Source organism: Mirounga angustirostris, unplaced genomic scaffold (assembly GCF_029215605.1).
Source record: "Mirounga angustirostris isolate CCGP_5_RB_7025 unplaced genomic scaffold, mMirAng1.0.hap1 SCAF_12, whole genome shotgun sequence".
Classification (NCBI taxonomy): domain Eukaryota; kingdom Metazoa; phylum Chordata; class Mammalia; order Carnivora; family Phocidae; genus Mirounga; species Mirounga angustirostris.
The window spans coordinates 62776268-62789216 of NW_026991720.1; the positions used below are offsets into that span (position 1 = coordinate 62776268).

The 12949-nt window shown below is 35.1% G+C and overlaps 1 protein-coding gene across 17 annotated transcripts in view; it reads right to left on the bottom strand.

The window, feature by feature from the left end:
• The window catches only part of PHF14 (PHD finger protein 14), a 222114-nt gene that overhangs the window by 138518 nt on the left and 70647 nt on the right, over positions 1–12949 (bottom strand). For all 17 annotated transcript variants that reach the window (XR_010406513.1, XR_010406514.1, XR_010406515.1 and 14 more), the window contains exon 14: positions 9262–9430. Coding sequence is in view for 14 of the 17 variants with exons in the window: in XM_064575212.1 (XP_064431282.1) it covers positions 9262–9430 (169 nt within the window). In the remaining 3 variants the exon portion in view is untranslated. The remainder of the gene's footprint in view (positions 1–9261; positions 9431–12949) is intronic.

Below are 12949 nucleotides of genomic sequence, written 5' to 3' on the forward strand. Positions count from 1 at the left end.
TTTATTTGAGAGAGAGAGAATGAGAGAGAGCACATGAGAGGGGAGGGTCAGAGGGAGAAGCAGACTCCCTGCCGAGCAGAGAGCCCTATGTGGGACTCGATCCAGGGACTCCAGGATCATGACCTGAGCCGAAGGCAGTCGCTTAACCAACTGAGCCACCCAGGCGCCCCTACAACCTCTTCTTTTAAAGGTACTTAAATGATTAGACTGGGCCCACATTGGACAACTCTGGTTAACCTTCCATCTCAAGGTCTATAACCTTAGTCATACCTGCAAAGTTCCTTTTGCTATATAAGAGAACATATTTACAGGTTCTGAGGATTAGGACATGGACATCTTTGGAGGGCCATTATTCCACTTACCACACTGTGGAAATCACTATATAGGTAAGAAATAAAATGTTACTTTGGGTTAAAATTCAGTAACATAAAGATATAAGGGATTTCACTCCTTCTCTATACTGTCAAGAGATTACTCCTTTCCCACCAGACACAGGAGGCCTATCCTCTGGAGAAAAATAACCAGACAGACTCTGGACAATGGATTATCAGGCACAGAGAAGGGAGCAGTGACGTAACAAACAGAAATCAGTAAGTTTACATGGAATTCTGCTCTCTGAACTGTGAGATCTTTAGCCCCCTTCTCCTCACCTGTCCAAGAGTCTGGCAGTCAAAATTATACCTACCAGTTAGGAGATGAGAGAATACTTCTACTGAATGGATGTGGAAAAAAACTACTGATACTGACATTTAAGATGTTCTCGAAGAAAAAGCCCCCAATCATAAAATCAGCCCTATAGGGAAAACAGCCTCACATAAATTTAATTACCATTAAATATATGAGTGCACATCTAAGGATCCCCAGTCATCTGAAAGCTTCGACATGAAAGAGACAAACATGAACAGAACTAGGAACCCAGAGGAAAGAGACAATGAAGGATTAAAAAAAAAAAATTGAGAAGTAATTACAATGAATATTCCTAAAGAGGTAAAAGAAGTTTTGCCATCATGAAATAAGAACATCTGTTATTAAAAAGAACAATGAAAGTACACATGCATCCCCAAATCAGAAATTTAGTAAAAGAGTTGGAATATAAAGTTGAGAAAATCTCCCAGAAGTAAAAAAAAAAAAAAAAAAAAGAACAATATGATAGAAAAAAATATTAGAGGGATGCCTGGGTGGCTCAGTCGGTTAACCATCTGCCTTCAGCTCAGGTCATGATCTCAGGGTCCTGGGATTGAGTCCCGCTTCTCCCTCTGTCTGCCTCCTCTGCCTGCTGCTCCCCTTTTCTTGTGCTCTAACATAAATAAACAAAATCTTAAAAAAAAAAAAAAAAAAAAAAAAAAAATTAGAGAACTAATCTAGCAGCACCAAAATACAATTAGTAGAAGTTCTAGAAAAAGAGAACAGAAAAAAGATAAAAATTATCAAAGAAATAACAAAAATTAATTTCTCAGAACTACAATACATGAGTTTCTAGACAGAAAGGACTCACTAAGCTCCCAGAGATGAATAAAGATATACCACACCAAGCAAGGTCCTGAATTTTACCACTGAATACACTGGAAAAAAAGAAAATACTAAGAGTTTCAAGACAGATGATAAAATGAGTTTAAAAAGCAGAAAGCAATACTGACAGCCAGGAGTCAGTCAAGTGGTGCTTTAAAAAAAATGTAATATTTTATACACAACCGTATTATTAATGAGCATAAAAAACTAATTTTCAGACATGTAATATCTCAAAAATTTACCTCTCACTAACCTTTACTAAATAAATCATTGAAGAAGTTGTCCCATCAAGATAAGGGACTAAATGAAAAAAAAAAAAATTAAATGGAAGCAACAAAAAATTCCACCTATGAAAGTTTAAAAGGAAGTCCCATGATAATGATGAAGCAAAGTCCAAGGATGACATAGAAAAACCAGTTCAGATTAGAGCTGAAGGAGAAAGGGCTCTGGAGGAAATATTTAAGAAATTATTTGACCTGGCTGACTATATCAAAAACTGTGTATATAGGAAGGAAGGAAGGAAGGAAGGAAGGAAGGAAGGAAGGAAGGAAGGAAGGAAGGAAGGAAGGAGGGAGGGAGGGAGGGAGGGAGGGAGGGAAGGAAGGAAGGAAGGAAGGAAGGAAGGAAGGAAGGAAGGAAGGAAGGAAGGAAGGAAGGAAGGAAGGAAGATTTACAAAGAAGTTGAATGTCATAAGAAGAGTTGCTCTTAGGGGCGCCTGGATGGCTCAGTCGTTAAGTGTCTGCCTTCGGCTCAGGTCATGATCTCAGGGTCCCTGCTCCGCGGAGAGCCTGCTTCTCCCTCTCCCACTCCCCCTGCTTGTGTTCCCTCTCTCGCTCTCTTTCTGTCAAATAAATAAATAAAATGATTAAAAAAAGAAGAGTTGCTCTTAGATTCAAGGAGACTAAAAAATTGAAAAACAATGTAAGGCAAAGGAAAACTCTATTCATGCCTTCCTTTAAAAATAAACTAAATCAATGAGAATCCTTAAAATTTAGTTAATTAGTGGGATAGTTTCAGTGTACGGTTTCTTTCAGCATCTGCCTCACCCCTGCCTACTCAGCCTTACAACAGTAATATGGTAAAAAGTGTTCATAAAGTGAGACATATGGTGAAAGTTTTCTTGACATCGACAACCCCAGGTATGCCAACAGTAGTTAGTATAAGTCCTTAATTCCCCACAGAGTGAATTCCATTTTCCTAACCAAACCTTTAGCCACTAAGCTGAAAGCACGAGGAGCCTATGATTCTGGCCCAAGGACAAGTGCCAGGAACAATCACTGTAATCCTGTCTGGAAAGGCAGCATAATGAAGCACTTACAAGTTTGGCCTCAGAAGCTACCTAGTTTGATTCCTGGCCCTACCACTTAGAAGCTGTATGTCCTCAGGCAAGTTACTGAATCGCTTTGCCTCAGTTTCTCAACTATAAAATGGCAATGACATTGGTAACTACTTCATAGCACAGTAATGACAATATAAAATACAAAGTAAATAACAGATAATGGTTAAACAAAATTATGCTTTTCAACCCTTTTTCTTCTTTAGACTGAGTCCTCCTATTTGTGCCCAATAATAAATAAGAGAATATGGTTCCTGAGAGACTGAAATACTGAAGATGGGATATTTGTGAGCCAATCTAAGATGATGTTACAAAATTATGTTCCTGGAACAGGGAACAATATGTGAAGAATTTTCTAAAACCATATCATTCCTCTTTTGCTTATTAATACTTCATTATTTCCATGTTTCTTGAACTATGCCCATATTACTTTTCCACATGACTCACTGATTACTTTTTTTCGTATTTTTTGTTTCAGATACACCAAAAGAAATGTCAGATAAAGTTCAAAATATATATACCCTTATAATAAAGGTAGATTCAAGGCATGTGAATTGGGCTGGGGAGGGGTAATGCTGGGAGGAAAGTCAAAGGAGACTTTATACTTTCGAATTTCTTATAACAAAAAAAAATTCACGTATTACTTTCATGGTTAAAATGTAAAAATAATTCTAACATTCAGAATCATTTTTAAAAAATTGTAACAATTATAATAATTAGATATGAGATAATATGAAAATATGAATCAGAGAGGATATCCATGTTTGTACAAGAGGACTGTTTTCTGAAATTATAGTATTTTCATTCTTACAACTCAAAAATGGCTCTTTTAACCCATCATTTTTAAACAACAAATCTTCAGTGCTATCATTTTTTTCAAGTAACTTTTCTGGCTAATCTTTTATCATCTGTGGGTAGGAAAAAATTAGGGAAAGAAAAAGTAATACTGGGACTACACTCTGAAAAGCATCTATATCTTATTGGATCTAACTGTCTCAAAATATGCTATATTAATTCAGATTTCTATAAATCCTTATTAAGGAAATCAGAGTAGAATAAAATGAAAAATGAAATTCCTCAGCATCTAAATACTAAAAATATAGTAAGACTTGCCAAAGTGTTCTATTCCCCATTGCACTCTCTGGCTATGATAAACGGAAACTGTCAGCAGGGAAAAGTGGATGCCATTCTTCTAACAGCAGCCTTATTTGGCACAAAGCAGGCATCGGAGCACAAAAATTGAGTCCATGGGACCATCTCTCTTAACACTGATCAAATCAAATGAACTAATCAAAAAGGTATTTGTTGCTTAATCAAAAAAGCTGAGATGCAATAAGCCAAATGTTTCAGGCAGATTTGGAGTAACTAGTTAGGAAACAAAAACCACTATGAGCTTCTCCATCTTCACTGCCATACCAAAGCATGCACTCTTTTTTTCTACAAGTTTCACAGTATTCACAATTTAGAGGGAATAAAGCAAACCAATACAGAATAGCAAAATAAACATATACTGGTGGCTCACATACACACATACTGTCAGTGTACTTACAGATTTGCTGCTTCTATTTTTTCTTTTTTTAATATCAATTTCCTCAAGGTAGAATAACCTTCAAACATTTTATTAATTAACTTCTACACTATTACACTGCGATTGAAAGGAGTGACATCAGTCCTCTTGTACAAGCTTGGGGGGAAAAACACTTCACACTCAACCAAAAGTGCAAAGAAAAGGAGTGCTGAATCTTATATCTAATGTGAACAAACTCAGGTATGCAAGTTAGTAAGCGGATATGTGACCGCCTTACTATAGATAACACTATGCTACAGAAAGACACAGGAACCTTCTGGTATCACATTCCCAACTATGCTACCTAAAAACCAAATGTTTTACAGCTTCATTTGTATCTCAAATAAATCTCTTTTACAGATCTTAAAAAGAACAAAACAACAACAACAAAAACCAGGTCATAATTCAGGCTATCTGAATTTAAGTCTTATTCTGCTTACTATCGGTAACATCATAGGTAGGTTACTCAAGCTTTCTGTGTCTGTTTCATTTTGAGTAAAATAAGTGTTATAATAGTCAAATACTAACTTATTTTTTAAAGGGAGAGTAGGCCAGAGGATTAGTACAGTGTCTGGCATATGATGAGTCCTCAATAAATGTTAGGTATTATTACTATTAAACAATCTTAGATAAAGGTAGACTAATCCCTCATTTCCTCTTCTGACTTACTATCCTTCGAAGAAAGTAATGAACTAAAATATCCAATGATCAAATAGTAGGAAAAAAGACAAAATAATAGGATGGTTGGGTTTATTAGCAGTATGGATAAACAGAAGTTAAATTAATAGTAGCAACATACCACAATTTATTCAAATATTCCAACATGTAAATCCCTTCCTTCCCTCCTTTGCTTCTTTAAGATATAAAGTATACAAGGTGAAAAAGTAATAGCAAGGGGGAAGAAAATATGTTCAATAAAAATGGGACTTCAATCTATGGCAGCCATGATCATTTTATATTTTTGATGGTTCTTAGAGACAACTCTATAGAGACAGTCCTTTAAAAAAAAAAAAAAGATTAAAGTGCTATATGCTTATACTATAAAGTCTGAATTTTAAAAATAAAATTATTCCAACAGAATACCAATTCACATATCCCACAAAATAGATTTTTGAAACAAGAGAAAAATCATTTTTACTAGCATGAAACAGCCCAAACTTTTCTAAAAACTGTGCTAGTACTATAACCCAAAGGAACTTAACAGAAATGGATAGAAAGTTGTAGAACAAATGATCATTTTAACAGTTTTATTAAATGATATATTATTTTGAAATGAGAAATTAAAGCTTAGGATATATGTCATGAACTCCCTATATCACAAAGGTAAATTTTCTTTAAAATTTTGATAGAGCAATAGGACTATTGTGAAATGAAGTAAACTTTGATCAATAATGGCAGGGAAAATAAAAACTAACAAAAGCAAGAATTATTATAAGAAATTTAAGGATAGAATATCCAAAAATGTAGGGTGCCTGGGTGGCTCAGTTGGTTAAGAGACTGCCTTCGGCTCAGGTCATGATCCTTGAGTCCCGGGATCGAGTCCCACATCGGGCTCCCTGCTCAGCAGGGAGCCTGCTTCTCCCTCTGACCCTCTTCCCTCTCGTTCTCTCTCTCTCTCATTCTCTCTCTCTCAAATAAATAAATCTTAAAAAAAAAAAAAAAAAAAGAATATCCAAAAATGTAATATATGTACCAAAATAAAAAGTGTAAGTAGGAAGATACTAGGAACAACAATTAAAAAATTAAACAGAGGGAGAGATAAATCAGTTATTTGTTGTGAAAGATATACTTGGTTATACAAATGAGTTGGCAAGTTAGGTACCTGGAATCCCATAATTAACAGTATACTAAGAAAAGAAAGTAGACTGCCTCATTTTTAACCATACTGTCTAATAATTTAACGTTAATACAACGCTGAAACAGAAATGTTAAGATAAAAAATTATGATAACAGTAGAAACTCAGCCTAAATGGTAAGATCAAGATCAAGATGACTGAATCACTCTCTTCTGCATCTCTCATTCTTACATTCCTCGACCAGGTACCTGACCAACTGAACATGCTCATCAAAGGTTTTCTGAATTGCTGTATGGATTGATGGGGAGAAGGGAGGGAAGAAGGAAGGAAAAGAGTAAGAGTAATAATCATAAATATTATATAAATAGTTATTTTCAAACTTTAGTCTGAATATAAGAATAACACCTAAGAAGTCTGCTCAACCCAACCCCTAATTTTAATTCATTAGCTCTAGGATGAGTCCAAGACCTAGATTCCAACAAACACCCCAGATGATCCTGATGCAAGTAATTCATGGCCTCTAGAACACCATTTCTAAAGCTGGTACCACCCAGAACTCTACAGTACAATAAAAAAAATAGGTCTTGAAAAAAGTGCTCTTTGATAAGTTAGGAAAAAAGTTAAAGTAATTATTTTTCTGAACAGTAGTGTTTCTCAGACCTTCAATATATATTTGAATCCTCCCGAGAGAGAAAATAATCATACTCTATTTCCAAAATTACTGACCATGAAATCCTTCTTTGTGTTTTACCCACCCATATCTGTAAGAAGACTAAGACTTTTACACAAGAAAACAAGAGACAAGGAATAAGGTAAAAGAATTGGACTAAATTAGAAAACTTAAAAGCTTCCTTATAATTCTAGGTTGGAAGAGCAAACAAGTAAGTTAGAAAAATATAGGATCCTCCTTCATCTTAAGTAGTATTAAACTATGGGCACATAAGTATCACTATAATAGGTATGAAATTTCCCCTCTATATAGAACTTCAAAGTTCAAGATAATAACACTGGCCCTAAAGATTTCTTTAAACAATAAAGGAAGAAAATGTTTCATAAAAGGATAATCTTTGCAGACATAGACACATGAAGTAATAGTTTTTCTCTAAGATCTTGGCATCGAAGTTATACAAAATATGTTAGAAATAGAAATAAGCAGGCTTATTTAAAGAAGGAAAATTCTCTTTAGTTCATTTGTAAACAAAATGTATTTGTGAGGCCTAATGAAATGTTTTAAACTAGTGGGAATTATAAATAAAACAATTTCAAGTTGATCAGAGTATTGAAAATCAACTATTTAAATTATCTAAGAGAAAATTTCCACATCTGTGTCATCAATTTCAAGTAAGCCCATAACACAAAACTGAATGAAGTACTCTAGGTGACTTCTCTTAAATAAGATCTCTTAACTGATTAGATTAAATACGGCTACTACAGATTAAAGAAAATTTTTGAGAAAGCTGTAACTTCAAGGAAAAAAGCAAAAACTCTCTAAAACTAAATAGGTAACAAAACAAAGGATGACAACTAATCCAAAAAATATCTACATCTCCTTCAGGGGGAGGCAGATTTTTGAGAAGTGTCTGCCTTGGTTCAAGGTAAGAAAGTAAAAAATGCCCCCCCCGCTAAGAATTTGTAACTGCAGACCAGCCTTCATGTGTTTGGGGCAGAAATTCACACCACTTGCGTAATGGAAAAAGACACATACACCAAATTTATTTAAAATGGTCTTAGGTTGGTAGACCTCCCAGGTACCTGGTAATAACAAATATAAATGCCTCCTGGAAGAAATTCTTTAAACTCTAACCTCAAAAAATTTTTAATGAGAAACTAACAATCTCATAGAAAAACTGGAAAAGAGGGGCGCCTGGGTGGCTCAGTCTGTTAAGCGTCTGCCTTCAGTTCAGGTCATGATCCCAGGGTCCTGGGATGGAGCCCTGCACTGGGCTCCCTGCTCGGCGGGAAGCCTGCTTCGTCCTCTCCCACTCCCCCTGCTTGTGTTCCCTCTCTCGCTGTCTCTCTCTGTCAAATAAATAAATAAAATCTTTTAAAAAAAAAAGCTTTAAAAAAAAGAAAAACTGGAAAAGAATTGCATTTACATTCCCTAGAAGAGAAAATACAACTTACCAAAATACACAGATATTCAAAGACATTAATACTGAGGGAAATGCAAAATAAAATGATACACTATTTTACATGTATCGCATTGGACAGCACTAAAATATTGGACACAACAAGTTTGTACAGCAACAGATCATTCATTGCTATGAGTGTAAACTGGTTCGGAACATACTGGAATTACCTAGCAAAACTAAAGATGCACAAACCAATAATTAAGCAAATGAACACCTTGGTATTTACCCTAACTCCTTGTTACCATGCTTCAGGAGACATCTACAAAAATATTTAAAACAGAGTTGTTTACAAAAGGAAAAAGATGGAAACAAAACTGTCAATCTACAGAATAAAATATATGATCTATTCTTTTAATAAAAAACTATAACATTAGTGAATATAAATTAATCATAACTACACAGATCAGTATTTATGAATCAAATCAATGGGTTAAAGTATCAAATAACAAAAGGAAAAAGTCTGACTCCATTCATATAAAATTCAAAACCTGCAAAACTATGTATTACTTATGAGTACACACATTTGGAGATTAATTATTAAAAAAAAAAAAGAAGAAGAGAATGAGAAATATAAAGTTGAGGATACAGGTAATCTCTGTGCTAGATAGATGAGAATGTGATTACCAAGGATTCACAGGGGACATCAAAGCCTTTGGTAATGTTTGATTTTTGAAGCAGGTTGGTGGATACAGTGGGCATTCATTATTATTATGCTTTAAGTTGAATATATAAACCATAAATTCTCACACATGTATGGTGTATTTCATAATGTAAAACAATAAACTCTTAAGAATGACCAATAGCAACATATTGGTTTCTTTCTTTGACTCCTGAGTATATGTTCACCCTTTGTCTTTCTCACCTCTTAAATTTTGGCCTCAGATTTCTGTGATGATTATGATAAACGGGGAAAAAGTTACCGTGTTTCTTATTGGAATCTTCTTGGGTTCTGGAGGCATATCCTGTGGAACAAATTTCACGGGTTCCTTAATCTGTCTCCTTGATCGTTTGGTCCCATCTGGTAAGGTTTCCATGGCCATGTCTGCTTCCATATCACTGCTCCCTGCCTGGTCACATTCTGAACACTGCCTACATAAGGAAAAAAATGTAAGTTCACACATTTATTTTTATTTTCTAGCATTAGCTATGGTTTCTATTAATACAAAATTCAGGTGTATGTGAAGAATATATAAAAATGTACACTCCTGTAAGAATGACAATAGTAAATATATAAAGCAATTCCTTGTATCCCTGTAAGTATCATAAACCCACATACAATAATGTTACATGTTTAAGTGAACCAACATAAGAGATTCAACACTGATGGCGGAGTCCAAAGCAATGGAAATATGTCTCTCCACCTAGAAAACAACTGCACCAGCAGAATCTGTTTGATATAATTATTTTGGAACTCTGGAGTCTAGTAAAGGCTTGCAGCTTCCAAGGAAAGACTTGCGCAGGTAAGCTGCCATGAATTTCAGTCAATTTCAGCTCTCAGCAAAGTCACAGCTACCCATTTTCCAACCAAGCCACATGGCAGGCAGTCGTGCACATGTTCTTGCAGTAGCTTACATACAGCTGTTAGGAGCCACGATGGGCAAAATAAACCATGTCCTCCAAATATTGAGCACCTGTGCTCTGATTACAGAAATAAAAAAAGGTGAGTGAGCTCCCCCTTGGCCTGAAATGACTTCTAGAACTTAAAATTATCCCCCACCTTCATTTTTCTCTTTGCCCCCTTTTGGGAGCCAGACATTAAACACATGGACATTCAAAAATAAGTGCATACACAGGAAAAATTAGAAAATGACCACATTTGCCCAGGGAAAGGCTCAGAAAAGTTTACACCTTAGTCTGATTCTCAACCAGAGACAGCACACTATAATAAAAAACAAAAACAAACAAACAAACGGAAACGGTAACAAAACACAGCGAATGTTGGGAATGAAAGAAAATCTCACTTCCAAAGTTATCACATTATTAAATTCAAATGTCCAGTTTCTGACAAAAACCTCACAAGGTATAGAAAGAAAAAGGAAAGTATCATCCATTAAAAGGCGGGAAAAATGAACAGAAACTGTCCCGGAAGAAGACCTGATGGCAGATATGCAAGACAAAGAATTATTTTTTAAATGCTCAATGAACTAACAGAAATTGTGGAGAAAGACAAGAAAATAATTTATGAACAAAATGGAATTATCAATAGAGAGACAGAAAGCCTAAAAATAAACCAAAAGGAAATTCTGGAGATGGAAAGTATAATAACTGAATGGAAAATTTACTAGAAGGATTAAAAGGACAGATTTGAGCAGCAAACTTGAAAGAAAGAACAATGGAAACTACAAAGTCTGAGGGACAAACAGGAAAAAAAAAAACTTGAAAAAAAGTGAATAGATCCTAAGAGGCATGTGGGACATCAACAAGTGGACCAACATTTGCACTGTGGAAGGCCCAGAAGAAGAAAAAAGGGGCAGAGAGAATGTTTGAAGAAATAATGACTGAAAACTTCCTAAATTTGATGAAAGAAGATAATATAAAATCCAAGAAGCTCAACAAATACCAAGCAAGATAAATTCAAAGAATCCCACACCAAGATGCATTATAATCAAACTTTCCAAATAAAAAGACACAAAGAGAATCTTGAAAATACAAAGAGACAAATTCAGAATCATCACATACTAGGGATCCTCAATAAGATTACAAGCAGATCTCTCATCAGAAATTTTGGTGGCCAGAAGGCAATGTATCAATATATTCAAAATGCTAAAAGGACCAAACAAACAAACAAACAAACAAAAAAAAACCTGTCAACCAAGAATCCTATGTTCATCAAAACTGTCCTTCAAAAGTGTGGGAGAAATTAAGACAGTCCTAGACAAAAGGTGGGCGAGTCTGATACCACCAGACTTGTCCTACAAGAAATGATCAAGAGAATCCTACAGGGTGAGGGGGAAAAAAAGGACACTAGACAGTGTCAGAATCCATTATGGAGAAATAAAGATCTCAGTAAAGGTTAATACATGATCAATTATAAAAGCTAGTATTATAAGGATGGGTTGTAACTCCACTTCTTGTTTTTTACATGATGTATAGGAACACATTAAAAAAAAATTAATACCCTAAAAACTAATATTATTATAACTGTTTCTTAAGTCCACATTCATGTTGAAGAAGGATTTAAATAAGATACAGAGAGGCACCTCGGTGGCTGAGTCGGTTAAGTGACTGACTCTTGATTTCAGCTCAGGTCATGATCTCAGGGTCATGAGATCGAGCCCCACATCAGGCTCTGCACTGAGCACGGAGCCTGCTTAAGATTCTCTCTCTCCTCTTCCCCTCACCCCCCTACAGGCTCACACTCCCTCACTCTCAATAGTATAAATAAATAAATGAGATATACAAAGATATACAAATGACTAATAAGCAAAAGAAAAGATGCTAAACATCACTAATCAGTAGGGAAATGAAAATCAAACCACAATGAGATACCACCTCACATCCAATAGGATGGCTATTAACAAAACAAAAAACAGAAAATAGTAAGTTCGCAAGGATGCAGAGAAATTGGAACTCTGTGCACTGTTGATGAAATGTAAAATAGCACAGCTGCTTTGGGAAGCAGTATGGTGGTACCTCAAAAAATTAAAAATAGAATTACCATATAATCCATTCTTAAAGAGATATACACCCACGTTCATAGCAGCATTGTTCACAATGGCTAATTGTGGGAGCAACCCCAGTAACCACTGACCCGTAAATGGGTAAGTAGAATGTATACACATACAATGGACTATTAATTCAGCTTGAAAAAAGAAGAAAATTCTGCAATATGCTATGACATGGATGAACCTGAAGACATTAGTCTAAGTGAAATAGTCCAGTCACTAAAAAGACCAATACTACATGATTCCACTTACATGAGGTACTTAAGAGTAGTTAAAATCATAGAGACAGAAAGTGGAATGGTGGTTGCCAGGGGCTGGAGGGGAGGGAAGAATGGGGAGTTATTATTTAATACATAGAGAGTTTCAATTTTTACAAGACGAAAAATGCCACAGAGACAGATTATTATAGTATCTAATACAATAATATAATAATTATTAATGTATTTAATGCCACTGAATTGTACCACTTAAAGATGATTAAGATATAAATTTTATGTAATGTGTATTTTGCCACAACAAAACATTTGAAAAAACAAGAGTGACATTAAAAGATAATTAAACACTGAAACTTCAATCAGATCAGTACTGTCCAGTAGAATTTTATGTTAGAATTATCTGTAACTGCACTACCAGTACAGCAGCCACTAGCCGTATACAGCTATTGGGCACTTGTAACGTGGCTAGTGTGATTGGGGAACTGATTTTTAAATTTTAATTTTAATCAATTTAAATTCAAGGAGTCACATATGGCTAGTGGCTAACACTTGGACAGCAAAAGTCTACAAAATGATTGTTGAAAACCTTGATATTGCCAATTATAAAGGCCCATTTAAAAATTCATGAGAAACTGTTAAAAGTAAATTTTTTTCAGACATTTTCTTCAAATTTAAAAGAATGATCAGGGGCGCCTGAGTGGCTCAGTCGTTAAGCGTCTGCCTTCGGC